The sequence below is a fragment of the Tiliqua scincoides genome, chromosome 2, assembly GCF_035046505.1.
Source record: "Tiliqua scincoides isolate rTilSci1 chromosome 2, rTilSci1.hap2, whole genome shotgun sequence".
Taxonomy (NCBI): Eukaryota; Metazoa; Chordata; class Lepidosauria; order Squamata; family Scincidae; genus Tiliqua; species Tiliqua scincoides.
The window spans coordinates 32,962,564-32,990,226 of record NC_089822.1 but is presented as its reverse complement, the minus strand read 5'-3'; the positions used below and the strand labels follow the sequence as shown (position 1 = coordinate 32,990,226).

Sequence of the window (27,663 nt, the reverse complement as noted above, 5' to 3'; positions counted from 1 at the left end):
ATTCTGAGGTCTTTCAAGTTCCAAAAGGATTACCATTGTAAACCAAGGATCCACTGTACATGCATTCCTAAATTAGGAGGTACCACAGAAATCATCTCTAATTTGCATTATTTAATCCAGGGGTCTCTAAACTTTTCGGCCAAAGGGCCGCATCAAGTATCTGGCACAGTGTCGAGGGCTGGACAAAAAAATTCAATATAAAATTTAAATAAATACATTAGATACGAAACTTAGATGAATGAATAAATGAATTGACTCAAATGTCCAGGACTTCTCCAAGCATGAACACAGACCAAGAAATAAAGCGCACACACTTAAATGGACCCCCATTCCCCCACCCCACAAGCACAACTCTAGTTGTGTTTGGTCAACTGGGCCAGAAGCTCTCAGAGGATCAGAGGCTGGCCGCGGGCCGGACAGAGGCTGGCCGCGGGCCACATTTGGCCCCTGGGCCGGGGTTTGGAGACCACTGATTTAATCTAATGGCAAACACATTTAATCCATGACATTTTCTGTTGCAGAACTTTTTACACCCTTTACATCAAATCCTATGAGCACTTCTAGTCCTGCTAAGCAGTTTGTGTAGCAAGTTCTTTCATGTAGGCTTCTTTGTCTCATAAGGAATCAGGAAATCTCCGCTAGAGCTCCAAGCCCAGAAAAAACTGTGCTCTGCTGACACAGATCCATCAGCTCCAACATGAAAGCCTCAGCACAGAAAGAAAAAAGGAGCTAATTAACACTTTAAAAAAACGGGAAGAGAAATCAGGTTAACTGACAGCAGAACAATACAGCAAGCAAGGCTTCAATGTAGGAGAGAAATGAATAATTTATTCCCACTTTGCCTCCTTTATATAGCTAGAGAATTCCTATGTTGTGAGACAGACTTCTCCTAGATTCATTCACCATACATTATAGGGATGCTGTATAGCTTATTATTTTCAACTGTTGCCATCATTCCATCATGTTGAGTCTCACGCGTCAGGCAAAACTCTGCCATTTCCAAAAGGACAGGCACGACTCTCCTAATCAGATGGTAAATGGAAACATGTTAATAGCCCAGGATCAGTCGCACGTGAATGATGCTGGATCCTGTGGTGCCCTGGGTCCACATAATAAAGATAATTAATGCTTCCTTGAGCAAGGGAAAATGCCCATCTATGCTCAAAGAGGCTCTTGTAAGGCCTTCGTTTTAAAAAAGTCTTCCTGGGTCCTGACCTGAAAAGTCCTAGGTCAATTTCCAACCTCTCCTTTTTGGCCAAGCTGGTGAAGAGGGTGGGATGGAACCGTCCATCTCTCCAGGATACAACATGTTTTCTGGATACATTTTCATCTTGGTTACCCTGTTGTCCAATTTCCACCAGCAGCAATGGGATTCTCTTGGCTCTCAGGAACTTCTCAGACTCATGTATTGCATTTCTTTCCTAATCTTCCTCCTCCAAAGAACTGAAGGTGGAGTACATGGTTTGTCTCCCCTGTGATCCTCAAAACAACCCTGCGAGGCCATATAAAAAAAAAATGACTGGCCAAGGGGACACCCAGTGAGCATTTCGGTTGTATGCAGATTTTATTCCTGTCTTCTGAGGTTTAGCAGTTTATTTCTGACTCAAATCAAAGGGGGTGGTTTCCACCATTAAAGCATTATACTGTTTGGTTCCAGGATAACCGAGGTTCCAGGATAACCTTTTCCATATGAATGTCCTAAGAATCAAGATCTAGTGACAGCGCCCTTTTGCAAGCCCTATTGCCAAATTAAGCAAGATCATAATCTGGCTCCTTCTCAGTGGAGGATCTTGTCCTCCAAAACTCACTTTTGAGGAAACACAGTTAAGTCTATTGCTTTAATTTTTTTTTTAGAGGAATTATAAAACTGGTTGGTCTCCAGGTGTATATGTTGACATCTTTTGTATTTTTTTTCATCATTGCCAGGGGTTGTATTATTTTATTGAGTTTATCATTGGACTCCTTGAATGCTTGCTTTGAGAATTGTAAAGGTGACAAGCAATTACTGTACACACAGAAACAATTGTGCATATTTTTTTAAAAAAATTACTAGCTCCCAAACAGCATTACCAGCTTGGAAGGTCAAAGGCAGCTATGAGCAGCTTAAGTAGTAGGTACTGCAAGCCACTTGCCTAGATGGAACTGCTATTCACCCTGGGCAAGTACCCAGCTGCATTCATGGAGCCTGATCCTATGCATATTTATTCAGAGGTAAGTCCTAATGTGCTCAATGGGGCTTCCTCCTATGTAACTATGTACAGGACTGAAAGCCTATTTCTGTGGCTCTAGGTACAGTGACTCTGTCTTAGATTGTTACTGCCCAATTACAAAAGGAAACCATGAACAATACATACATACAATAACCTTGTTTGCTAGTAAATAGGAATCACTGAGTCCACCTTTTGAAGGATCTGGAACTGCTTTGGAAAAAGCGGTCAATCTTTGCCTAGCATACACTGCTGTCTGTAGTATGCATGCCTTCTAAAACTAGAGGATATGATATATAGGTATTGCCCTTCTACTGATACAAATTGCAAAAGGTGGCATGGAAATATGATAAATCAACCAAAGAAAACCCTAACTCAGTCATTTTCAACCACTATGCCATGGCACACTGGTGTGCTGCAGATGGTCTGCAGGTTTGTCATGGGATATTGGAGAAGGATCATTTATTAGTAGGGCCACTGGGGGATGCAAGCCCCTGCTGTCAGTATGGTGTGCCTTGTCAATTGTCACAAATCTGATGGTGTGTCTTGACAATTTTTATGCCCTGTCAGTGTTCCATGAAATGAAAAAGGTTGAAAATCGCTGCCCTAACTAATTCTAAATTCCTAGGGGCATCCACCTAGTGACTGAGCATCTCAAATAATGAGATCTAGGATTGCCTATTGATGAAATTTGCCATAAAACTACCCACAGAGAATTAAATCCCTGTATGAATGGGGGGGGGGGGGACCCTCAAGGGACTAGTAACAAGACAGAAAGCTTTTCACCTCCCCAAAATTGCTGCTTCAAACCTAGCTCTGATCAGCAGCAATCAATAAAGGGTTATTGTATAATAGCTGCTTGGCATCTTTTTTGAAATGAATCAGTGGTCTCAACTCACTTTCTAATGGACAGGCCCACAGTCTGTACAAAAACCATCAGCATAAAGGGGACATTGGCAGGTAGTCTCTTTAAGAACGTCAATATTCAATGGGACTGCCAAAGGATTACACCGTTCATGTGAATAAACTTTTTCCAATGACATTCCAAGCCACTGCAATCTCCTATCCTTTAAGCCATTATAGGAGTTTTTGTTAAATCACTCCAGACATTAGTCCTGAATCTTTTTTTCTTTTTAAAAAATACACCTCAAACCCAACTGCATGCTTTTCTTATTCATTAGTACTGCAAATCCTTGGGTGCATTTTGCTGAGCCAGTTAAATCTTAACATACCTTTTGGCCCAGTTCTAGCGCTGCATCAAAGGTGATTGTGGCTGGATAGCTATTGATGCAGCAACCAGAAAGCTGCATGCCTCCAACAGCAAGTGTAGACTGGGCATCAGTGGGGTTCAGCTGACAGAGGGCCAGAGCAGGGTGGGGATTAGGGTAGGATTGTGGTGGCAGAAGTGTCTGCCTTAATCCGAACCCTGGGCCCAGCCATACCCTCAGCAGGCTCCTCAGAGTTACTCCAGCAAAAGAGCTGGCATAAATCTGAGAAGTCCCATCAGGGACCATGCAACAGCTGGGAAGGTAAGTAAAGTTTTTAAACTTCTTATCTCTCCTGGCCAGTGCACTGGATGCAGTGGATGTTGGGCTGTTAGCCACTCTTTTGTGTGCAGAATTTGAGTAATTAAACTATAGTCAAGGGGCTAATTCTGCTCTTTACTCCACCCCACCCCACCACATTCCATTGTCAATGCAGCAAACTGAAACAATCCAATGTTAATCCTGCCCCCCTCCAAATTAATAAACCTACTGTGCAATCATAATGGTGTGCAAGACCTATTAATGTAGTTTCAAAAGGGTGGCAAAATCCAGACTTCAACTACTATGGCTGTGATCAACAACAAAAGAGAAACAACAGTGTTGTTGTTTGTGTGAACAACAACAACAGTGTTAAGAAAAAATCAGCTATATCACTGGGCCACTTCAAAACACAACATTTTTCCCCACAATATGGAAAAACATGTAGTGGCTACCAAAGATGTGGAGAAACAGCAAGATGGACGCTTACAGGATTTTCACACATGATAGCAACAATGTGTTTGCTTTTCCTACATGCATGAGGATTCCATCTGTTAGGTGCAAGGCTTTCCTGAGTGACCATTACTGTAAAAGTGAATTGCTTGATTGAGTTACCAGCGCTCACAAGACACCAGTGCCATCTTGTGTTCAAATAAGAAAGATTCCTGGGTTTCTTGTTTGCAACCTGACAATTTCCAATAAAATAGAGAATAGTTATCTATCTATAGAGATCAGGACCAGATCAAGACCCTCTGACCACTGTGGCAGCATGTCCAATGCTGCTCCGCCTTACCCAGTGATGCGCCAGCATTCACTCCTCCCACTCTCCAATGTTCTAGCTTAGCACTCCCCTCCCACATTTCTTCTCTCTTTTCCAACCCAGGAAATGGAAGGAGAAGCAGAGGCAAGAAGGTAGAGAAGGACATCTTTCTCAAATCTGCTCCCTGAGGCAATCACTTCAGCTGTCCTCATGGATGGGCCTGCTGGGGCTCTGACATGTGGCCAGGTCATTTCAAGTCGTATTATTGATCCTATCTTCTATTCTTAGACTATCAAATCAGAGTCCTAGCTTTGGAGCATATCTCTTAGTGTTTCTGCCTATCTTTACTTTAAGCTTTGATTAGTGGCTGTCTCGCACACACCAAATAACATTCTTTATCTTTTGGGATTTAATTATCTAGTTTTCTATTTCAGTTTGAAATAACTACTTATTTTAATGGATTCACATTGCATTTTAACATAACAGGTTTATTGTATTAATTTTGTGTTATTGTGAACTACTCTATTAGGATGGAGATAAAGAAATGGATGCACCACCAGGGAGTATGTAATGAACGAGTAGAGGCAAACACTGGTCTATCTTACAATGAAGCCACAGATGGTATGAATGAAACATGTGTTGGTTGTAGGCCTAGATACAATCTCTATGGAGTTATAACTTGGCCCACCTACATATTCCCTTCAGAATGTGACACTTCCTGAAAGGAACTTATTCATTCGTTCCCTCTTGGTCTAGCTGACTGGCCCATTGAGGTGGCTTACAATATACAAATGAAAACAGTATTTTGAGCAGCAGTTTAAAGGAAATATCAAAGCCAATGGAGAAGACCAGTGGAGAAAAATAAACAGCAGACAAACTAACAGAAAAAGGTAGGTCTTAAGAGGTTCTCTAAAGATTGCCAGTGAAGGAGCTGACTGAACCTCACAGGAGAAGCTATTCCACAACCTGGAGCTGTCCTGAGTCCCCACCAGCCATGCATCATCAGGCAAAGGAACACAGAGCAGAGCCTCCCATGACAACCCCAGTTGGAGAGCACGTTCATATGGGGAAAAACAGGCCTTCTAGCCAGGTTCCAAGTCAAATAGGGCACTTTAAAGGCAGATTAACTGTTGCATTAGAGTTTGCATCTGCTAATGAAAGTTTATCCCACATTAGATTTGTTCACCTTGCAGAGTGGAACGACAAAACACAGCAGCCAAGAACAGGGCCTCCATGTCATATTCTCACAATTCCCCTTCAAATCATGAAGTACATTTTATTCCAGGTTGTGTTGTTGTGCGCATTTCCTGTCCCTGCCTGGTGCTGCCAATGATATGGAGCAAGAGCAAGGAAGCATACAAAGGCATGGCATCACAAAATGGGGTAAGTCATACTACTTGTTATGGGAGAGAGCTCACTGTACAAATGCCATTTTCAGAAGCAGTCCTCAGTCTTATTGAACTAAACACAGGTTAATTCAGCCTTAAGATGCTACAGGCTTCCTTTGTGACAACAAAGACAAACACAGCACAGATGCTCTTTGGAAAGTTAGTGCCAAAACAGTTAAACACAACCTATCCCCATTCCTTTTCCACATATCCCATTCATTTTTCCTGAGGTTTTCAAACTCTCTGGGAGTGAGTAAGTAAGTGCTTGCAGGGTAAGTGCTTGCAGGGGAGGGGAGAGAGGCGGCAGGGGCTGGGCAAAGGCAGCAGTGCGATCCCCAGGATCATGTCGCTGAGGGGGGCACAATCGCTCCACTTTCACTTTCTGCATGCTGGGGAGCCCTGCAGACGCTCGCACAGGGCTCCCCGCACCCTGGGAAGGCTGCTGCAGGGACTGATGAGTACATCCCAGTCCCTGCAGCCCCGCTAGCGATGCGATCCTGGGGGTCGTGTCGCTGCCTTCCCCCCTTCTGCCCTGTCACAACACCCCAGTCTGAATACCACTGTATTATTCCTTTTAAGCTGAGCAGTTGTGCAGCTCAAAATCTAGTCAAGCCCCATGCAGCTCAAAGCTCAGCTTTCTCATGACATATGATGTCATCACTATGCGTCCAGATAACTGGTGAGTTGCTGTGCTGCCAGTGTGGATTCTTCAGGGAGAATACCAACACCCCCAAGGGACAGGCAACCTGCTTTAGAATATCCTGGTGCAGAAGAAATACAAGTTTAGACTGCAGCCTATCATTAGGCTCCAGAGGTCCAAGATCATTTCCTTACCCAGGTTGCACTGATCTTTTTCTCTTTGCTCCCATTTTGAACCGTCCACATAAGCTGCTGAAAGAATAGATCTTCTACCTAATTAAAAAAAGAAGTCAGGATCAATATCAAAGAAAGGTCATCTAGAAAGATTTCAATTTATCCAAATGAACATTTTATTAGCCATCTTCTTTTTTATACTTTCCATTCCCTAATTAAATGCAATAAATTGCTGTCATGGCAGGTCTCATATCAGGAATCATTAACTTCTACCATTCATTGGAATCTATATTCTGAAGAATTCAGAATCCCAAAATGCCTTTGTCAGCTTTACAGAATAAGGTTTTACAGGTATCTGGCCCCCAGACTATAAATTAAGTTTCCATAAAACTCCAATGTCATAACTCACTGAATATTGTGATCAATACTATTATTTTCATGAGTACATAAATATTATTCCCCATCTATAGATGTTGATAAAAGGAAAGCACTAGTCTATTCAGGAAGCATTCATGAATAAAATCTATCTAAGCTTGATAAAAAAATCTTTTAGCCAATGTCTTCCAGAATACAGGGAAATGTGGTGAGAGGGGGAATGACAGTAATTAGGGTTGTCAGGTCAGAGTATCCCAAAATCTGAGATTCAAGAAGCAGGGGCCTTGTGGTATCACAAGGTTATTGATTATTAAATCCCTGCCCCCCCCCCCAAATGTACTAGGGCAGAGGAAAGGGATAAGAGAAGACTAAAAATGAAATAAAATCAGTAAAAGGAAATTTACAAAAAAAAAAATTGGAAAGAATTCTTCCAGTAGAGAGAATGTAACATTTGTCTTATTCTGAATGAGTAAGAGGGTTGATCTTTGAAACTGAAATACAGCATTGACAAGAGAAAAAAGAGACTTGCTTTTCTCAGTCACCTTTTCACAAATGTGCTGTCTTGGAAATGACCCCAGAGTTTCACTATAAACTGCTGCCACAGGGGATGGGGGCCTGGAGCAAAGACCCGAAATGTACCCCCCATAGCATGTTAGCCTGCCCACATCCCAATCAAGAGACTTGCATGGCAGCTCCTCTTCTTGTCCTCCCCACTGGCCAATGGTAGCATCCCTTAGGGGCACCTCAATGACACAGGTATCTGGTAGACACTGCCATTTGAAGATGGGGCTGCTGGATACAGCAGCATGTGTCTATTGGTCAACTTGCACTGCTGCTACCACTGGTACTGAAGGGTTCAAAGGTCAGCCCAGCCAGGTGGGAGTGACTCTCATGGGAGTGACTCCTTAGCCACTGCCTGGCCAGCCAAGGATTATCACATCACTAAGTGCCTGCTGTGACAGCTACTGCAAGAACCTCAAAAGAACTCTGAGCAAGAATTTATGTACAACTAGGTGTCAAACTCATTTGATACAGAGGGCCGAAGTTAGCATGCATGGTGCCTGCTGAGGGTTGGAAGCGACATCACTGAGCAGAAAGTGATAAGCAAATGATAGCCAGAAATAAGCATTTCATTGTCACATAAAAACTCAATAGCAGCATATGAAAGAAGAGAAAATGTGCAACTCTTGTTCATATTTTCAAGATATGACCGAGCCCAGGTATACACTGGGAGAACCAAATTATACTGGGAGCTGGATAATTTGCTTCCAGGGACCACATTTGGCCTGCATGGCTTACATTTGAGACCCTTGAACTAGAATAACAAATGCATTAATAAAAATTACAATCCAGGGGAGCGCTGTTGATTTTAACAGGATGACTCTATAACGAAGGGTGCACAGGCTGCATACTTAGAGATCAACTCTGAAGGGCTCATGCCAGCCCACCGTTGGTGCGCACTGTCGTAAGTGTGCCAAAAGGCATGCCTACAACAGTCAGTGTTACTCCAGCACTGAAGCTGGTTTAGTGTGAGCCTGTGCTGGGCCGGATGCCGCTAGGTGCTCCAGGCAAGTGGCAAAGAGATGTGGGGGGAAGCATTCCGGAGTGGGAGGGAGGGAGGGTGGTGGAAGGTGTGGCAGGGTGGGAGGTGGGCAGAGATGGCCCTGCTGCCATATCCTATCCCCCTTCCTGGCCCAGGAGAGGTGACACAAATCTCCTGGAACCTGTGCTCGCTCAATAGCGGGCAAAGATCCAAAGAGACCCATTGGAGCTGACTGGAGATTACATGGGGTAAGGAAGTGTAAGCTTCCTTACCCCAAATAGCCCCGGTGCTGCTTCCCAGTCCCACGGGATGCAGTGGTAGCCATTTCAGCGCTGCTGCAGATTGGCTGCAAGAGCCCAATCCATCTATCCAGAAGTAAGTCCCCTCATAGTCAATGGAGCTTACTCCCAAGTAAGTGTGGATAGGATTACAGCCTAAGGCAGAGGTCGCCAAACATTTTGGCAGGAGGGCCACATCATCTCTCCATGGGGGGGGGAGCTGGGAAAAAAGAATTAATTTACATTTAAAATTTGAATAAATTTATCTAAATGAATATATTAGAGATGGAACATATATGAATGAATGAAGGTCTTGCATTAGCTCAAGGCCTAAAGAAGGCCTTGCACAAAGCAACGCCGGCCTTTCCTTTGCTGCCACTGCTGCATCACAGACATGAAACACCAAGTAGTGGAGGGAGCCCTTGTCCCACAGCTCAGGAGAGAGGTCGAACAGTCGTCCTCACACTGGAGAGCAGTTGCATTGGGCCAGCACAGGCTCCAGCAAGTCTCTGGAGGGCTAGAGGCTCATTGGAGACTGAGGGCTCCCCACGGGCTGGATTGGGAGCCCCCAAAGGCCGCAAGTGGCCCCAGGACTAGGGTTTGGGCACCCCAGCCTAAGGTATGGGAAGGTCATTTAGGGCCCAATCCTATCCACCCTTACTTGGGAGTAAGTCCCACTGGGTATAATGAGACTTACTTCTGAGAAGACATGCATATGACTGGGCTCTTAAGGAGTCCTACTGTGCTCCACAGGGCAAAAACCTTTTCTGGCAGGCAGTTCTATTTTATGCTCAGTCGTTTGGGAATACACTGGGTTCAGTGGTGCTCACTCCCAAGAAAATGTGCCATGGAAGATAACCTCAAACAGTGAAGCCAGTTCAGAACTAGAAACTGGCATTTCCAAGCAGACCCAGCTCATTCCTGCAACATCCATCCACCCACCTGCAGCAGCCCAGCTCTTGATCCCAGTCCAGCACTGCAAGCACCCTCGTTGGAACCCTGGCAGCGCCATTTCAGCCTGTACCAACTCTTTGACCGGGGGGTGGAGGAGGAAGAATCTGTCGTGCTACCAAAACGACGCTCCGCCCCTTTCCAGCCAGCCCGCCCCTTTTCTCGCCTGCAAAGCGTGTGCAGCGCACACGGAGGCAGCCCCTTCACCCCCCTTTGCTTCTTGGTACGGTCCGAAGGCAGAATGGCTACAGCGGTGGCTGAATGTTCCAATCGAATGTTGCGGGAGGCGATCAAGCGCTCTGCTCTGGCCGTGCGCGCCGCCGCCGGGTCCTGCTGCTGGAGCTGCCCGCAAGGAGGTGCGTGAGCGCGAATAACAGGGAAGCAGGAGGCACCGCCGCCTTTCGACTGCGAGCTCTTGCAGCGGACGGGGGTGCTGCGTCCTCAATCAGTGGTTTTTAGACATGGCGGAGTGATGCATTCTGGGGTTTGTAGTCCTGATAGGGACCCCATCCCTTGTGCTATAAGAGGTGAGAGCAGGGACTGGACAACCATGGCTCAGCTTTTGTGGCTGCCCTGCATTCTACTGCTGGGGATATAGAAACTTGAGGGTTCCACAGAGCTCTTCCTCAGGCAGGCTTGCAGGCAGTTCAAAGGAGAGATGCACATGCACTTACCCACAAGCAACTCAATCTTGGAGGCTTTGTGTGGAAGAGCTTCATCTTTTTAAAATCAATGCAGGTGTCTATACCTGCTCTCTATACTGTAGAGCAGGGATGATGATTTAGGATGAAGGCCACCCCGAATCTGTGCCCTCTTCCCCCCTCAGCAATCTGTCGGTGATGCAACCTGCACCTTCTCACCTAATAGATCGATTTCCGCTGAATAAAGTTTAGGGCAATGTTTCTCAAACTGTGGGTCACAAGCTAATTTCAGGTGGGTCCCCATTCATTTCATTTCATTCATTTCATTGCTGAGGGAGAGTCAGCATGGCTTCTGTAAGGGTAAGTCTTGCCTCACAAACCTTATAGAATTCTTTGAAAAGGTCAACAGGCATGTGGATGCGGGAGAACCCGTGGACATTATATATCTGGACTTTCAGAAGGCATTTGACACGATCCCTCACCAAAGGCTACTGAAAAATCTCCACAGTCAGGGAATTAGAGGACAGGTCCTCTCATGGATTGAGAACTGGTTGGAGGCCAGGAAGCAGAGAGTGGGTGTCAATGGGCAATTTTCACAATGGAGAGAGGTGAAAAGCGGTGTGCCCCAAGGATCTGTCCTGGGACCGGTGCTTTTCAACCTCTTCATAAATGACCTGGAGACAGGGTTGAGCAGTGAAGTGGCTAAGTTTGCAGACGACACCAAACTTTTCCGAGTGGTGAAGACCAGAAGTGATTGTGAGGAGCTCCAGAAGGATCTCTCCAGACTGGCAGAATGGGCAGCAAAATGGCAGATGCGCTTCAATGTCAGTAAGTGTAAAGTCATGCACATTGGGGCAAAAAATCAAAACTTTAGATATAGGCTGATGGGTTCTGAGCTGTCTGTGACAGATCAGGAGAGAGATCTTGGGGTGGTGGTGGACAGGTCGATGAAAGTGTTGACCCAATGTGCGGCGGCAGTGAAGAAGGCCAATTCTATGCTTGGGATCGTTAGAAAGGGTATTGAGAACAAAACGGCTAGTATTATAATGCCGTTGTACAAATCTATGGTAAGGCCACCCCTGGAGTATTGTGTCCAGTTCTGGTCGCCGCATCTCAAAAAAGACATAGTGGAAATGGAAAAGGTGCAAAAGAGAGCGACTAAGATGATTATGGGGCTGGGGCACCTTCCTTATGAGGAAAGGCTACGGCGTTTGGGCCTCTTCAGCCTAGAAAAGAGACACCTGAGGGGGGGACATGTTTGAGACATACAAAATTATGCAGGGGATGGACAGAGTGGATAGGGAGATGCTCTTTACACTCTCACATAATACCAGAACCAGGGGACATCCACTAAAATTGAGTGTTGGGCGGGTTAGGACAGACAAAAGAAAATATTTCTTTACTCAGCGCGTGGTCGGTCTGTGGAACTCCTTGCCACAGGATGTGGTGCTGGCGTCTAGCCTAGACGCCTTTAAAAGGATTGGACAAGTTTCTGGAGGAAAAATCCATTATGGGGTACAAGCCATGATGTGTATGCGCAACCTCCTGATTTTAGAAATGAGTTATGTCAGAAAGCCAGATGCAAGGGAGGGCACCAGGATGAGGTCTCTTGTTATCTGGTGTGCTCCCTGGGGCATTTGGTGGGTCGCTGTGAGATACAGGAAGCTGGACTAGATGGGCCTATGGCCTGATCCAGTGGGGCTGTTCTTATGTTCATTATTTTTTTTAAATATATTAGACTTTCTGCTATCATGGGATGTGACTGCATTTGGGGAAATGTTACAGACCTGTACTTGTAACAAGCAACTATGTATATTCTCTTAACAGATAGTCAATGGGACTTACTCCCTCGTAAGTGAGGGTAGAATTGTTAAAAAAATTCCTGCTTGATGATGTCACTTCCAGCCATGACATCACTTCCGGTGGATCCTGATAGATTCTCATTCAAAAAAGTGGGTACTGGTGCTAAATGTGTGAGAAGCACTGGTTTAGAGTTTTGGAATCCAACCTTCTTAAGATAATGTAATTGCACTAAATTAGTGCAGTCTTCAGTGAACTGGAAGGTACAAAGCTGGTTTTTACACAAAGAGCAAAATCTTCTCTGTGATTCTAAAAAGTAAGTGTCAGCAAGTGGCAGCCCTTGGTTCAAATTTGACTGGCCAAAGAATGCAGTTTAACCCTCTGGCTACCAGCCAAGACATGGAAGGGGGCTGTGGCAAGAAACACAGTTGTGCCACTTGTGCTTGCTAGCAGATCACTTTGGGTGGTGAGGCCTTCTCCCATTTGTATTTCCAACTGGTTGGTGACCAGGTCATAGAAGCAACTACAGATGTTTATAATGAGTGAGAAGATCACAACTTGAAAGCAAATGGAAGTATTAGAAGAGAATAATTGCAGTCATGTTGAACTAGGACAGTACTGTGTGTACAAGAGAAGATGAGTCTCCACAGCTCTCCTTCATGTGGATGTGTGGATACCTAAAATGTTGGCTTTTTAAAAAAGAGCTTACATTTCATAAAGAGAAGTCAAACTATTGTTTTCAAAGTCAAGTACGTGGGATGTTCCAAACATCTCCCTCTTTCTCTTCCATTTTCAGCCAAACGTTATTTATTAACAGAAGATGTTGTGAGGTTACAGGAGTTTCAGCAGCAGAAACTGACAACTGGATATCAAATATATGGCAATAAAGGTATTCTTTCACTGTTTGACCTTACACTGATTCATGCTGTGAAGTCTGCAGCCTTTCCAGTTGTGATCTGCAATTTGCCATAGACTAGTTCACTAAAATTGAACTTTCTCAAAAACAAACAAAACAACACTATTATTTAAAGGAGCAATAATGTAATGCTAGAGAGTGCACACAACACCTTCCTACTTGACTTGAAGTCTAGTGCACTACAACCAATATTCTATCACAAGGTATGTGATGTCCCCCAAGCCATGTCCTGGTGGCTTGGAGGAAGAAAATTAAATTCATAGCATAGGCATCCCCCCATATCTGCAAGGCTTCCACTCCACTGCCCCCCAGATATGGAACCCATGGACACCGTGGAAACTTATATAAATAGCAACCACTGCCCATGCAACCCTGCACCCAATTTTCCTTTAGTAGTGCCTGAAGCACAGGTGTTTCTTGCTTTACCAAGGAACATTCTTGCTTCACTGAAGAATACATTCGCATCCTGCATTCTTAGTACTTAGCTCCCATCTGTTTCAGGACACACCTTTCCTGCCCATTTGTGATTCTTGTACTGCAAATATTCACTTGCCTGTCCCTCATATGCATGCATGTCCCAGAAGATGCTTAAAGACACAGGCGCATAGAACTGAGGAATTTCAGTTGGGCATTTGTTGGTTGTATGAAAGGCAGGGAGTGTCAATAATATCAGATGCCCCTCCTGCATGTACAGTTGCTGCAAACAACCTTTTAATGCTGCTCTAGCTGTGTTATTGTGCTGATTACAATTCATTCAATTTCAGAAACATATTTTAGGACAATGGAAGAAAAATTATTAAAAAATAGATTGATTCTCAGAGATGAATTGAAAACATTACTTCATTTGTGCCAGTCAAAAAATGATGTGGACATAGCCAAGAGAGTTATATACAGGTAACATTCAAAACAGTATTTTGTTCTTACATCTATATTTGCTTAACTCCATTATCAGGAACCATATGACAGTAGAAAATGCTGGCGTTTTTGATTAGATTCGCCCTAATTGTGTTAGTTCTTATTAGAGCTAAATAATTAACCTAAGTAAAGCAAACTGTGCTTGTGGACACCTGCCCAGGTTTGACACCTTGGCAAGAAACTCCTCTGAGACAAATGCCATTTTCTCAAAAGGTTAAATTAATGAATTTGATTAGGTTGACTCTGCCCAAAAAGGATTCAGATTTCAAGCTATTTTTTAAGAGCAGCACAGTTTGCTTGAGAAAATCCAATCACTGTTAAGCCATTGCTGCCCAATGTTGCATATATGCAACAGGGATTAAATGTATACACCTGTGGGCTGGACAGAAATGGGTTAAATTAGGCACTGCATGGCAATACCATGAAACAAAGAGAAGAAAATATGAATGGAAGCACTATACTGCCTTCCAGAATTAGTCAACATTAGATGCATGATGGAGAGCGGGACTAATTTTGGAAGATGGTATAGCTGCTATGGCATTCATAACATCATCCATTTCTTGTGTTTTATTTCTGTCCATGCAGTGGACCTTACTGACTTCTCAGTTGTCATGTAAAAGCAGAAAAAATGCCTTAAGTTCATAGTTTTCCATGTCTTTTAAGATCTTGCTTTGGAATTATGTTTTCCTTTCATACATTTTTCTTTTTAAAAGCAAACAAACCATATTCTTTCCTGCCCTGATTTTCTACTCAGGTACCATGCAGAGAACAAAAATATGAGCTTTGGGAACTTCAAATTTGGCCCCCTTTTTATGAGGCTTTGTTATGAACTTAACCTTGAAGCACCTGCCTTGGAACTTATCAAAAACCAGGTGAGTCTGAAAATATGGTTTCTCTTGTTTCTTCTTTAGGGCCCAATCCAGAACAGTGTGTGCCAGCTTACCGCCGGTGTGCACTGTCACAAACATGCCATAAGGCACATTTGCAGGCCCTACTGCCAGGCGAGTGCTGGTGGTAGCCCAGCGCTGGCTAGCACTGGACTACTGCTGGGCAGCCGCCAGAGCTCTGCTGCTCAGTGGTCGTGGGGACCACTGAGCAGCAGCAAGGTAAGTGGAAGTGTGGGGGAAGGCGGGGCGGAGGCATTCTGGGGAGGGGGAGGCGGGCAGAGGGTAGGGAGGAGGCATTCCGGGGAGGGAGGAGGCGGGACCAGTGGAGCTTTGCTGCATTGGATCCAGAGCCTCCACGTTGGGCACACTGCCAAACACAAATGCTCTTGATCCACCACCAACCTTTTCATTGGTGGTGAATTGAGTAGCCCCATTGTGGGGCTACTCCGTTTACCCAGGGGAAGGGGATGAAAGTTCTCTTCTCCCGAGGAGTTGCCAGTGGCTGCTGGAACGCACAAGATGCGGCGGTAGCCATTTTCAGTGCTGCTGCAGCCCTGCACAGCTCAGAATTTGGCTGTTAGTCACAGGGGTACATTCGAATCTACTGGGAACCTTGGCTCCATTCAGTAAATTGTATTTGAAAAGGCTTCCATTAAAACAAAGGGTTGTGCAAAATGTCCATTTATTTTAAGTGGGTTTGCACACACGAAAAAGTTCCCAGTGGAACTGAGATCCAGGTCAGTATTCTGCTGTTTCCACTTGTTGGCTAATGCTATGGGAATTTTATTTTCAAGAATTTAAAGATGTGCTGCTTAGTCGGTATTGTGTTGTTTTGCAAGAGATTTATATAAATGTATTCCGTTATTAGGCACGATTGCTATACAAATGTAACCAGCATGATATAATAATAATAATAATAATAATAATAAACAACTTTATTTATATCCCGCCCTTCTCCCCAAAGGGACCCAGGGCGGCTCACAACATATTAAAAACAGATTAAAAACATAATTTAAACATAATATCTTTCTCTGTCTTAACCTAGAGATTAAGGTTGGGATCCAAAGGGCAGCACAGTATGTTCTGTGCATGCTTTGCGGGCCTTTTTTAGGCCTCTACCACCACTTTGCAACCCCCATAATGGATCTTGAAGGTCAGGGAATGCTCTAGAATGGCATTTGTAGCTTCTCTAGAACCCGTACTTGTACCACTTCCATGGAATGATAAATATTGAGGAAGATCTTCTCTTATGCATACCTTAACAGGAACACCAACAGTCCTTAGTTTGAGGGTTTTAAATTGCTGTTTTTGACTCTATATTTTATCTACAAGATTGCTCTGAGCTTTAAAGATATGCAGGCTAGAATCAGAATAACAGTTTCAGCCTGACTGTATTTATATTCTTCAGGCTCTGCATGGCTTCTTCTCAGACAGCACATCATTCAATATTTTGATGGATCTACTGTTTACCAATGGTCATTATGAAAGTAAGTAACATACACCCAAAAAAAATACATTCTCTACAAGCAGGGGTGGGCAAACTTCAACTTTAGGGATACTAGACCTTTAACAATTGTATAGAAGAGGGAATTTCAGCAGATGCAGCCTGTTATTTTGCAGATGACAAGCTGCACCTGCTGAAATTCTCTCTCCTACACAATTGTTAAAGCTCTAGGATACCTAAAGTTGAAGGTTTCCCCACCCCTGCTCTACAGTGCAGAAAGTTTCAGTCTAATTGTGAATCTCATGTTGGTTGGTTGGCAACCTTCAGTCTCGAAAGACTATGGTATAAGCCTACAGCACCGGTATTCCCAGGCGGTCTCCCATCCAAGTACTAACCAGGCCTGACCCTGCTAAGCTTCCGAGATCAGATGAGATCAGGCATGTGCAGGGTAACAGAATCTCATGTTATGGAGTTATAATTAACACTGGATAGTTTTATATTTGGGGTTAGCAGAACCTTACGTGATCATTCTTGGGTGCACTAGAGCTGTAACGCATTTTGGAAATATAATTAAGATTTCTCTATCTGCTCATTAGGCACTTGCTGTGTTTCATCAAATGTAATCCTACAGCCCATGATTAGGGCTTTATGATTTTTTGTTTTAATTATGTTTGCTTTTTATTTTTAAATCTGGTAATTTCCCATGTTTGATCTCAACTGTGCAGCTGTTTTCTTTTGAAAGCCTCGGAATTTTTAAATCACTGCAGGAATTAAGTGCTATATTTCCTGAATACCCCAGTGCTTATGTTTTTTCCTGTGGTAGATTGTTCTAAGTTTGAGGCTGTGATCTTGTACATGTTTATTCAAGAGTAAGATCCATCCACTATGTTAGGTGGGACTTGCATTCAATAAACATGCATAGGATGAAGCTATAGGTTGAAGAAATTGTGCATGTGGACCCACACACACTTGATTAACATTTCAGAGCAATGTGTAAATGTTAAAAGCAATAAAATTAAAATGTTTTGAAAATATTTATAGCATGAAAAAAACAGTAATTTAAAGTTTTAGAAGAAAATGAACCTTAAAAAAAAAAGGTTTAGATAAAATAGACAGCAAAGAGTGAGATGTAGAATTTCCAAAGAGGGAATTTCAGAGAGGACCAGCCCATCCCAGTTGTTATCAACTGTTACCCTGCAGATGCTCAATCTTGTCTGATCTCGGAAGCTAAGCAGGGTCAGGCCTGGTTAGTACTTGGATGGGAGACCACCTAGGAATACCAGCTGCTGCAGGCTTATAGCATAGTCTTTCGAGACTGAAGGTTGCCAACCAACCAACCAGCCCATCCATGACGCCAATTGAGACGCCTCTGGCACAAGGTTGATGGGGTATGCTCCCCTACATCTTCCTACTCACCTCCACTGCTCCTTCTCCCAGTATCTGGATTGGAAAAGGAAGATGGGGACAGAATGGTAGCGGAAGCCTTGAGGAGAGGAGACTGCTGGCCTGGATTGTTGGAGATGCTCTACCCCACCTCTGTGCTTTTTCTTCGGCTCTGTTCTCCTTTTCCATTTCCAATCCATAGAGTAGGCTCAGAATCTCATACATCACCAGGTATGCAGAGAGGTCAGCATTTGGCATGTTGCCTCAGGCACCAGGAAGTTTTGAACTGGCCCTGATTTTAGAGCAGTTGCCATGCTGAACAATCTGGAAATGACCTTCAGTGACCAGTGCTTCTGATTTATTTTACTTGCCTACGAGGCAGATATCTGGATCCTTCAAAACAAATAAGTAACAACTACATATTTATTCTGCTGAAAAGCAATAATCTAGAACAGTGTTTGTCCTCTGCTGTGCCACTTAACATGTCCACCTATTTGAAGTACCACCGGATGTAGCTGGCAATGACATCATCACCAGTTACTTCAGGGTTGGGAAGCCCAATGCGATGCAACGAACACCAGAAAGAAGCTCAGGGTGGATGTGAGGGCTTTTTCAAGTGCAGAAAAGCATGCTTTGAAGCTCTTCCCACTAAACCAAGCCTCCTATCGCTATTCGTTGTGTTGCGTTCTTGGTCTTGGTGCTGGGAGGCAGGTTCCAGGGGTCCCACAAGTAACACCAGACACCACCTCAAGTACCACTAGTGGTACCTGTACCACTGGTTGAGAAACGGTGATCTAGAAAGGTCTCTGACCTAGTCTGGGAGCAAGCCACCCACCCTAGTGGCTGCATGTGACCACAACAGCGGTTCCCAAACTGTGGGTTCGTGGCCCACCAGTGGATCACGACCCAACTTTTGGCAGGTCACAAAACTGATAAGGCAGATGCAGCTGTGTGCATCAAAAAGTAAACAATCTACTACTTGTAGGAAGCACTGTTGCCCATTCACCATTATAGCCACAGAGGCTTGAGTGACTGGTAAAGTGAAACTTTTTTTAGGTAAGTTCCGAAGCTAAAAGTTTGGGAACCACTGCCGTAGTTGTACTGAAGTGGCAATGCCTAAGGCACTCCATACAATTATGCATTTAACATTTTGTCAACATCACAGGTGCTAGAAGTTGTTTTTCTCAATAGAAATATGTATTATTTTAATATATTGATCTAATAGTTAAATTTTGAATTCAATTGCCATGGTTCTAGCAACTTTATTATGCTTTGTACCAGAGGTTCCAAAACTTTCCAGGAGAGTCTGGGACCTCATAAGTCCTGGAGGGGGAGGGGCAGTGATGGCACAATCACAATCACATAGCAAAAAAGGTTTTTTTAAAAAACTTGGACCCCTCTGTGGGCCTCCCCACACCTCAGAACTACTGTAGATCATGACCCACTTCTGGTTTTCATCCAAAAAAACCAGAAGTGGGTTGTGATCGGCAGCAGTTCTGAGTTGTGGGGAGGCCCACAGAGAGGTCTGCAGGCTCCCCGCACCTTCCTGAGGGCCAACATGACCCACAGTAAGTTTCTTAACACCCTTTCTCATGGCATGATCGTGGGAGTGCCACTGCTGCAAGGTTGCCATGCCCCTTAAGGGGGTAGCTACTTTTCTCTCTGGCTGGGATGTCTCAGTGCCCCAGTTTGAGAACTGTAACCTTATGCTATTCCAGCAAAAACCCAGGTGGCATGTATCTCATCTGCAAAGTAGTTTTTACATATTTTTTTTTCAGAAGTTGTCATATGCTTCTCTTCAGTGTCATTGGTTAGTAGTTGGCAAATGTAACAATAGCAGAATAACAACATTATACTAATTGAATGTCTGACAGGTGCTCTGGAAGTGCTATTAGAAATGAAGAGGCAAGGTGTAAAATTCAACAGGGAGACATATGTGCTTGCATTTGCAATATGCTACAAACTGGTAATGTATATTTTCAGAATTGTTAGATGTTGGAGAAACTTATTTTTTGACTGTAGATATTATGTGATAAGACTCAAGGTGTTGATTTTCTCAATCCACTGGAGTCACAACAGTGTCAGTGATTTTAGTAAAATTCCTCTGAAGTAAATTGCAGCCAAAATGAAAAGGTATGTGTTTGAGACTGCAGAATGTTAAGAGCAACTATATAAAACTCACAGGTATTTGGATGCAAGGGAAAGGCAAGCAAGGCATGTGCATTATTATGTGCAATCTCCGTTATTTCATAGTCATCAGTATCTTCACAAAGTTGGTGATATACAAGAACAAGTTACTGTTCAGTTTCTGCACAAACTTATCTTGCTGGACTCATTTGGACTTACTCCAGAATAAGTATGCTGGGATTGGGGGGGGGGGTCACAGCTATTATAATCTGTTGCCCTAAATATTTATATGCGAAACAAATTGCTGTGTTTTGATTAGAATAAGGAGTTTTCCACAGTAAATATATATTGTACTACACACAAACACACATTTACATTCTTATCATATCCCAAAATGCCTCTTCTTCTAGTCCAAGTCTGAAGAGGCAACAAAAGTCCAACATTCCAAACTGGGGCAGCAGGGCTTACTCTGTGGTGACATACTGGCAGTGGATAAAATTTATGCCTCATGTTTTCGGCATGTCCCATTTCTAGAAATTGATGGGTCTTGGGCTACGTTGTGAGCCAAACTTCAGCTTTTTGGTTATCACGCAAAGATCTTTATCTTTTGGGAATACACTTTTGGTTCATTTGTTTCAAGCGGGAGACTTGCAGTCTCCCTTTCTGAGATTTTGAGCAATTGGTGCTCCCAGGGAGTTTGAAAGCTGCAGTAAGTTTTTGCAGCGGTGGGGGAGAGACAGTGGGGGCGGGGAGAAGACAGCAGCGTGATCCCCAGGATCATGCCGCTCAGGGGGGCTGCAGGGGCTTACCAGAGCCTCCTGCAGCCACCTGGGGGTGTGGGGAGCCCTGCGCAGCTGTCCGCAGGGCTCCCCAATGCTTCACAAGTGAAAGTGGAGCGATTGCGCTCCACTTCCTGTTTAGCGGAAGTGGAGCACAATCGCTCCACTTACATTTGTGAAGCTTTGATGAGCCCTACAATAGCCACGCAGGGCTCCCTGCATCCATGGGAGGCTGCAGGAGGCTGTGGAGAGTGCAGCCAAGCTCCTGCAGCCCCCTGAGCGGCGCGATCCCCAGGATCCCCAGGCGCAATCCCCTGAGCGGTGTGATCCCCAAGCCTCCTCCCTGCCTCCTGGCTGCCCCCACCCCTTAAGGGGAAACAGGCCAGGGCCCACAGGCTGGGATGTCGCAATGCCCCAGTATGAAAAGCCCTGAATTAGTAGGTCTTATGTTGCATGTGTACTACACATATTGGTTTTCTTGATGGCCTTGTGTTACCATCACAATTTGAGGGTATATTGAGTGTGCCATTTTGAGGGAAGTGTGTACCGATGCCCCCTTCTCAGATGTTTCTAGCAATTAAGGCACTTCCGGGATAGAAGGGTACAACATTTCAAGTCCTGAGTAACAGAGAAATATCTAACAATTTCACTACCCCAGCAGTGAGGCTTCATCATTACAGCAAGGGGGTCTGAACTGGAATCACAGGTGTTCAAAATCTTCCATTCCACAGAACAGCTCAGAATCCTGCAAAATTTGTATGACATTACTTGAAGATGGGCAACTCAAAGGAGATCAAATACCGAGAAGAGGATACTACTTTGCAGTAGCATTTGCTCTGAAACAGGTGCTGGTTGTTTTGTTTGTATTTGCTAGCAACTGTGCACATACAATAAATTTATTTATCACATTTTTATACCACCCTTCCTCCAAGGAGCTCAAGATGGTGTACATAGTTCCTCTCCTCCTGTTCTCACAACAACCCTGTGAGGTAGGTGAGGCTGAGTGACTGACCCAAGGTCATCAGGAAACTTCATGGCTGAGCTGGAATATGAACCTACATGTAGTGCAGGTGTTCTGTTAACCTGGACCCGGTTCTTCCCATTCCTAGGGGTTCTTTTTTTTTTTTTGTACACTCATACTACATAAATTACAGTGGTACTCAAATCAGCTATCCAGTCAGATCTATTCTTTGACTGTAGCAAAATACTGTCAAATATTCCACAAAGCTAAGAATACCACCATGCAAATGATAACTTACTTTTTTAATTCCATTATAGTGACATTTGATAGCAAGGGTGGGAATGAGGGCTGCTTGCCCTGCAACCTAGGGCAATCTAGTAGCACAAAATGTTTTCTGTTGGGCAACTGCAAGGTCACTGTCTAGAACTTCCTGTGACTTCACTTTGCTTGCTGCAGGAACAAGGGAGTGCTCTTCCATGTGATCTGACTCTCTGTTCTATAAAGATCGAACATGTCAGACAATGAGGTCAAGTGTTTTTAGTGCCAATAAGTAATTGATTTGCTTTTGCAATTAACATGTATGAAACCTGTGTGAACAATTGGTCAACCAACCCTTCTATAAATATTTGTGATATATCATGAAGTATCGTAACACTCTAGGCTCCCTGCTTCATACAACATTTACTAGCATCTTTCTGGAGCAGGGAAGGTGGGGGGGATGCTTCATGTGGTGGCCACTTTGTTTTATTGAGATGGTTTAAACCAGAAACTCTGTGTTTCTAAGAGGCTTCTGTAGCCATTCAGTTTGAAAACTTGAAAAAAGGAAATTGACAAAGGGTCACAAATAGAACACACTCTGACATTGAGCTGTCCAGCTAGCTGTTCATTGATCAAATGTAGCTTGGAAGCATCTATATCCATCCCCATCACCCAGTGGTCCAAAAAATGTTTTAAAATTATATTGCTGGGTCTTAGCTGCATTTTGGAAAGGCAATTGCCAATTTACTTCTCTCTGAGATTTTTCACAAAGTGTATTAGATTCTCAACACCCAATCAAAGTTCTCGTGTGCTACATATCTGTGAATTTTAGAGAATCTGTGGTAAAGTCAGATTGTGGTAAAGTCAGATCTGTGGTAAAGTCAGAATTTTAGAGAATCTGTGGTAAAGTCAGATTGTGGTGTTTGAATAGAAGAGTGAGCTATCAGAACATACCTGTTTGTCTTCCTTGATCTGTGGGGTAGTTTCTTTCAGCATGTACATGCTATGACCAAGGTTTGCACAACCCCACAATTGGCTATTTCCCAAAGAGAACACGCATTAAGACAGATGGAGTCATTGTCGGGACGAGTTCTTTAATTTAATTGAGCATTTCCACCGACAAAAATGCATTCTGTAATAAAACTGCTATACATTTCTTAAATTGTGGTAGTTGCCTTCCTTTACATAAAAACAGCATAAGAGCCTTGCTGAATGTGGCCCAAAAGCCTGTTGAGTCTAGCATCTAGTCTCCCTCAGTGACCAATCGGATGTCTCTGGGAAGCCCACAAACTGAAAATGAAGGCATACCCCTCTTCCAATCTTTCTTTCTTACATCTGGTCTTCAGATCACACTGAAGCTGAATATGGAGGTATGGGGTAGCCAGTATTACTTGTAGCCATTGATGAACATTTGATGGGTGAATATATTATTGGAATGTTGTTCAAGGTAGTTGATTTGATTTGAATACAAGCCAAGTAAAGCTGTTTTCTGAGGGTTACTGTATTATTGTCTCTATCTCTTTTCCTTGCAGAATGATATCCAAAAAGCCCTCTCATTTTATTCTCAGATCATGAACACAGAAAGCAGAATATGCAGTAATCTGAAAGTAAGTCTGCTGAGTTTTGGATATTAATCCTGCAAGTGCTTCCCTTTATGACTGATGTCTTGAACAACTACCCTGAATTATGTAGTCCTCACTGCTGTGTGCAAATATTTAATAGTTAATTTTGTAATGTTCACAAGGATTTTGTGGTGCCTACGGCAAAACTGTGACATTTGATTGGAAGCCTGACATCACGGCCTGAAATGTTTGCAAATATTCTGTTCCTAAAACATTTAGTGGCAGATGGATTTTTACCCATAGACAGTTGTCTAATATAGTCCAAAGCTTACTAAGAGTTATTTATTGTTGTGTGTGTGTTTGAAGATTCTTCTTCAGGCTGCATCTGGTAACTTAGAAGATGTTGTCCAGACACTGGAAAGAGCTTCAGAAACCAATCATTCAGATTTTGTGAAAAAACCTGAGTTCTGTATGCAGGTGGTAAGTATGTTATTGTTATGGAAGCCAGTTGCTGAAAATGTACATTTTGTCAGTGAAGTTTGGCCTGGTTTTCCCTTGCAGCAGGTTCTTAGTGCATAGGGCCAGGATTTTGCAAATGTAACATGTAAGTTACCATTTAAGTGACCATAAGTTCCCATTTTAAAAAGTGAGTTTTAAATAAATTTAGAGAGGACTATTCTTGGGTAACCAGACATGTAAACAGCCCTGAAAGTGTCTGGCAACCTACTAGTGGATTCTGATCCAGTGCTTGATAATCATTGGACTTGGCTACCCATTAGAATATTTGCATCCCATCAACTCTAATGAATATTCATGAAAGGTACACTGGTATGCTCATGGTAGTGTGCTACTGTATTTTAAAATTTCCTCTTATCCTTGGGTAGATGGATTCTGTGGATCACCTTCTATCATGCAGTACAATTTAGCAATGTAGCAATGTCTGTGACCACATCTGAATAGAAACCGGTTCTCAAGGGAGCTTTGCCATATCATAAATGGCCAGACAATGCCCCCAAGCGAAATTGGGTGACACTGATTCCACAAATTCATGACTTAAGGGGTGGTTGTGCAGTGTATAGGAGACAGTGATTCAACTTGAAGTTGCTGATCAGTTGTCATGATCTTTTCATAGTTGGCTGAGGTGAGGGAGAAACTGGAGAAAAACCCAGCTCTTTGTGTCCAGTTTGAAGAAACTTTTGCCAAGCTACAAGCTTCGGGACAGATCATTTCCCTAACTCTGGATGACTTGCTGTGTCAAACCCCACGTGGAAAAAGACGCCACGTGCAACTACTAAAGCACAACCAAGTTAGCCGTCGGACTTTGAAGCCCTTACAGTCTTCCTTGCTGGCTGAGTAGATCCATGTTACTCCTTTTTAGGATTTGTTCCCAATAAAAAATTTCCCCCTGACCTAGTGAAATGATTTCCAGGCTACTTAGTCTGATTTTTCTGGCAGTGTTCCAATGCTCCAAGCAAACCATATGAATGACTGCCTAGCAGCCAAATAAATAATGGATTTTTTGACCTACATATATCCAGAGCAGACGTCTTGCAAGAAATGTTAGGCTCCAGGGAAAGACTGTACTTTTTGCTATTTGTCAAGGCCCTTCCAGGATTTCCAATCAGAACCATCCATCCCTGAATTATGTTTAGACAGTAAGCGGAAATGCACTGTCCTTACCAGCAGGACTGCTGATCTCTAGGAGTCAGAAATCTTACTCTTTTTTTAGCCTGCATTGGTTAGTTCGCTGGATAAACTAATCTAAGAACATAAGAACAGCCCCACTGGATCAGGCCATAGGCCCATCTAGTCCAGCTTCCTGTATCTCACAGCGGCCCACCAAATGCCCCAGGGAGCACACCAGATAACAAGAGACCTCATCCTGGTGCCCTCCCTTGCATCTGGCATTCTGACATAACCCATTTCTAAAATCAGGAGGTTGCGCATACACATCATGGCTTGTACCCCATAATGGATTTTTCCTCCAGAAACTTGTCCAATCCCCTTTTAAAGACATCTAGGCTAGACGCCAGCACCACATCCTGTGGCAAGGAGTTCCACAGACCGACCACACGCTGAGTAAAGAAGTATTTTCTTTTGTCTGTCCTAACCCGCCCAACACTCAATTTTAGTGGATGTCCCCTGGTTCTGGTATTATGTGAGAGTGTAAAGAGCATCTCCCTATCCACTCTGTCCATCCCCTGCATAATTTTGTATGTCTCAATTGTGTCCCCCCTCAGGCGTCTCTTTTCTAGGCTGAAGAGGCCCAAATGCCGTAGCCTTTCCTCATAAGGAAGGTGCCCCAGCCCCGTAATCATCTTAGTCGCTCTCTTTTGCACCTTTTCCATTTCCACTATGTCTTTTTTGAGATGCGGCGACCAGAACTGGACACAATACTCCGGGTGTGGCCTTACCATAGATTTGTACAACGGCATTATAATACTAGCCGTTTTGTTCTCAATACCCTTCCTAATGATTCCAAGCATAGAATTGGCCTTCTTCACTGCCGCCGCACATTGGGTCGACACTTTCATCGACCTGTCCACCACCACCCCAAGATCTCTCCTGATCTGTCACAGACAGCTCAGAACCCATCAGCCTATATGTGAAGTTTTGATTTTTTGCCCCAACGTGCATGACTTTACACTTACTGACATTGAAGCGCATGTGCCATTTTGCTGCCCATTCTGCCAGTCTGGAGAGATCCTTCTGGAGCTCCTCACAATCACTTCTGGTCTTCACCACTCGGAAAAGTTTTTCCAACAATCTAGATGTCCTACCTTTGTTGCCTGTACTCTGCAAAGCTCTGTGGCTTGAGTTTTGCTTTTTAGTTTGTTTTTAAACATCTATAACTCACCTTCCCACTTCCAAGCCTTCAGTGTTTCTTGCACCAAATAGAACCTTAAAAAATAAATTTCAACATCCAAATTTTAGGAGCAACCAAGTAATTATCCATTAAATGTGTAGGAACTGAATTGGCATCTAAAAGATAAGACCAAATGTCAGAATGAATGCTTCTAAGGAGGCAGCTCATAAACGGGGTGCCATAGAGTCATTAGCTCCCTAACTTCTGAAGGTGGGGGATACTCAGAGTAGGACCGCAGAAGATGATCTGAACAAATGGACACATTCATACAGCACAAAAATATATTTTAAATTACCCTGTTGTCCAGGTGTTAAAACCCAAATTTTGAATTGTATCTAGTGACCTACTGGAAGCCAGGGAAGATATATGCAACAACAGCTAAATACAGAAGCTCCCCTACTTACTACTACCTAAGCTCCCCTACTTACTTACTACTTATTAGGTCACGTTCCAGAGATTTAAGTTCAACATCAATATCAACAGTAGTGAGCATGTTGTGAAATGTGAAGTTTTTTTACTCCATTGGCTCCATTCAGGGCCCACTTTTACAGTCCCCTGTGTTCAGTATCCATCAGCTTTTGTGATAGTTCCAGTGACAGAAGTCTCAATCATACAGACAAACAGGCCTTGCTGAGGGAGAATCAGCATGGCTTCTGTAAGGGTAAGTCTTGCCTTACAAACCTTTTAGAATTCTTTGAGAAGGTCAACAGGCATGTGGATGCAGGAGAACCCGTGGACATTATATATCTGAACTTTCAGAAGGCATTTGACACGGTCCCTCATCAAAGGCTACTGAAAAAACTCCACAGTCAGGGAATTAGAGGGCAGGTCCTCTCCTGGACTGAGAACTGGATGAAGACCAGGAAACAAAGAGTGGGTGTCAATGGGCGATTTTCACAATGGAGAGAGGTGAAAAGCGGTGTGCACCAAGGATCTGTCCTGAGACTGGTGCTCTTCAACCTCTTCATAAATGACCTGGAGACAGGGTTGAGCAGTGAGGTGGCTAAGTTTGCTGATGACACCAAACTTCCGAGTGGTGAAGACCAGAAGTGATTGTGAGGAGCTCCAGAAGGATCTCTCCAAACTGGCAGAATGGGCAGCAAAATGGCAGATGCAGTTCAATGTAAGGAAGTGTAAAGTCATGCACATTGGGGCAAAAAATCAAAACTTCACATATAGGCTGATGGGTTCTGAGCTGTCTGTGCCAAATCAGGAGAGAGATCTTGGGGTGGTGGTGGACAGGTCGATGAAAGTGTTGACCCAATGTGCAGCGGCAGTGAAGAAGG

General features: G+C 43.7%; 2 protein-coding genes across 2 annotated transcripts in view; one reads left to right on the top strand and one right to left on the bottom strand.

Annotated features, from left to right (window-relative positions):
* The window catches only part of MRPS27 (mitochondrial ribosomal protein S27), a 63,657-nt gene extending 53,408 nt beyond the window's left edge, over window positions 1–10,249 (bottom strand). Inside the window, exons 1-2 of the mRNA XM_066617024.1 lie at window positions 9,830–10,249; window positions 6,713–6,790 (exon numbers count right to left, since the gene is read on the bottom strand). Of these exons, the coding sequence (XP_066473121.1) occupies window positions 6,713–6,790; window positions 9,830–9,899 (148 nt within the window). The 5' untranslated portion in view covers window positions 9,900–10,249. The remainder of the gene's footprint in view (window positions 1–6,712; window positions 6,791–9,829) is intronic.
* On the top strand, window positions 10,016–24,933 carry PTCD2 (pentatricopeptide repeat domain 2). The gene is made up of 10 exons (XM_066617025.1): window positions 10,016–10,194; window positions 13,076–13,168; window positions 13,960–14,089; window positions 14,865–14,982; window positions 16,406–16,484; window positions 19,699–19,790; window positions 21,462–21,575; window positions 23,482–23,556; window positions 23,878–23,991; window positions 24,644–24,933. Exons 1-10 carry the CDS (start codon window positions 10,080–10,082, stop codon window positions 24,866–24,868), a joined length of 1,155 nt encoding a protein of 384 aa, XP_066473122.1. The 5' UTR covers window positions 10,016–10,079; the 3' UTR covers window positions 24,869–24,933.
* Window positions 24,934–27,663: the final 2,730 nt, after the last annotated feature.

Excerpts from the sequence above, each read along its gene's own strand:
- PTCD2 (XM_066617025.1), top strand. The coding sequence starts at position 10,080 with ATGGCTACAGCGGTGGCTGAATGTTCCAATCGAATGTTGCGGGAGGCG. Across the intron at positions 14,983-16,405 it reads TGGAACTTATCAAAAACCAG|GCTCTGCATGGCTTCTTCTC; the intron begins GTGAGTCTGAAA and ends TATATTCTTCAG. Across the intron at positions 23,557-23,877 it reads GAATATGCAGTAATCTGAAA|ATTCTTCTTCAGGCTGCATC; the intron begins GTAAGTCTGCTG and ends GTGTGTTTGAAG.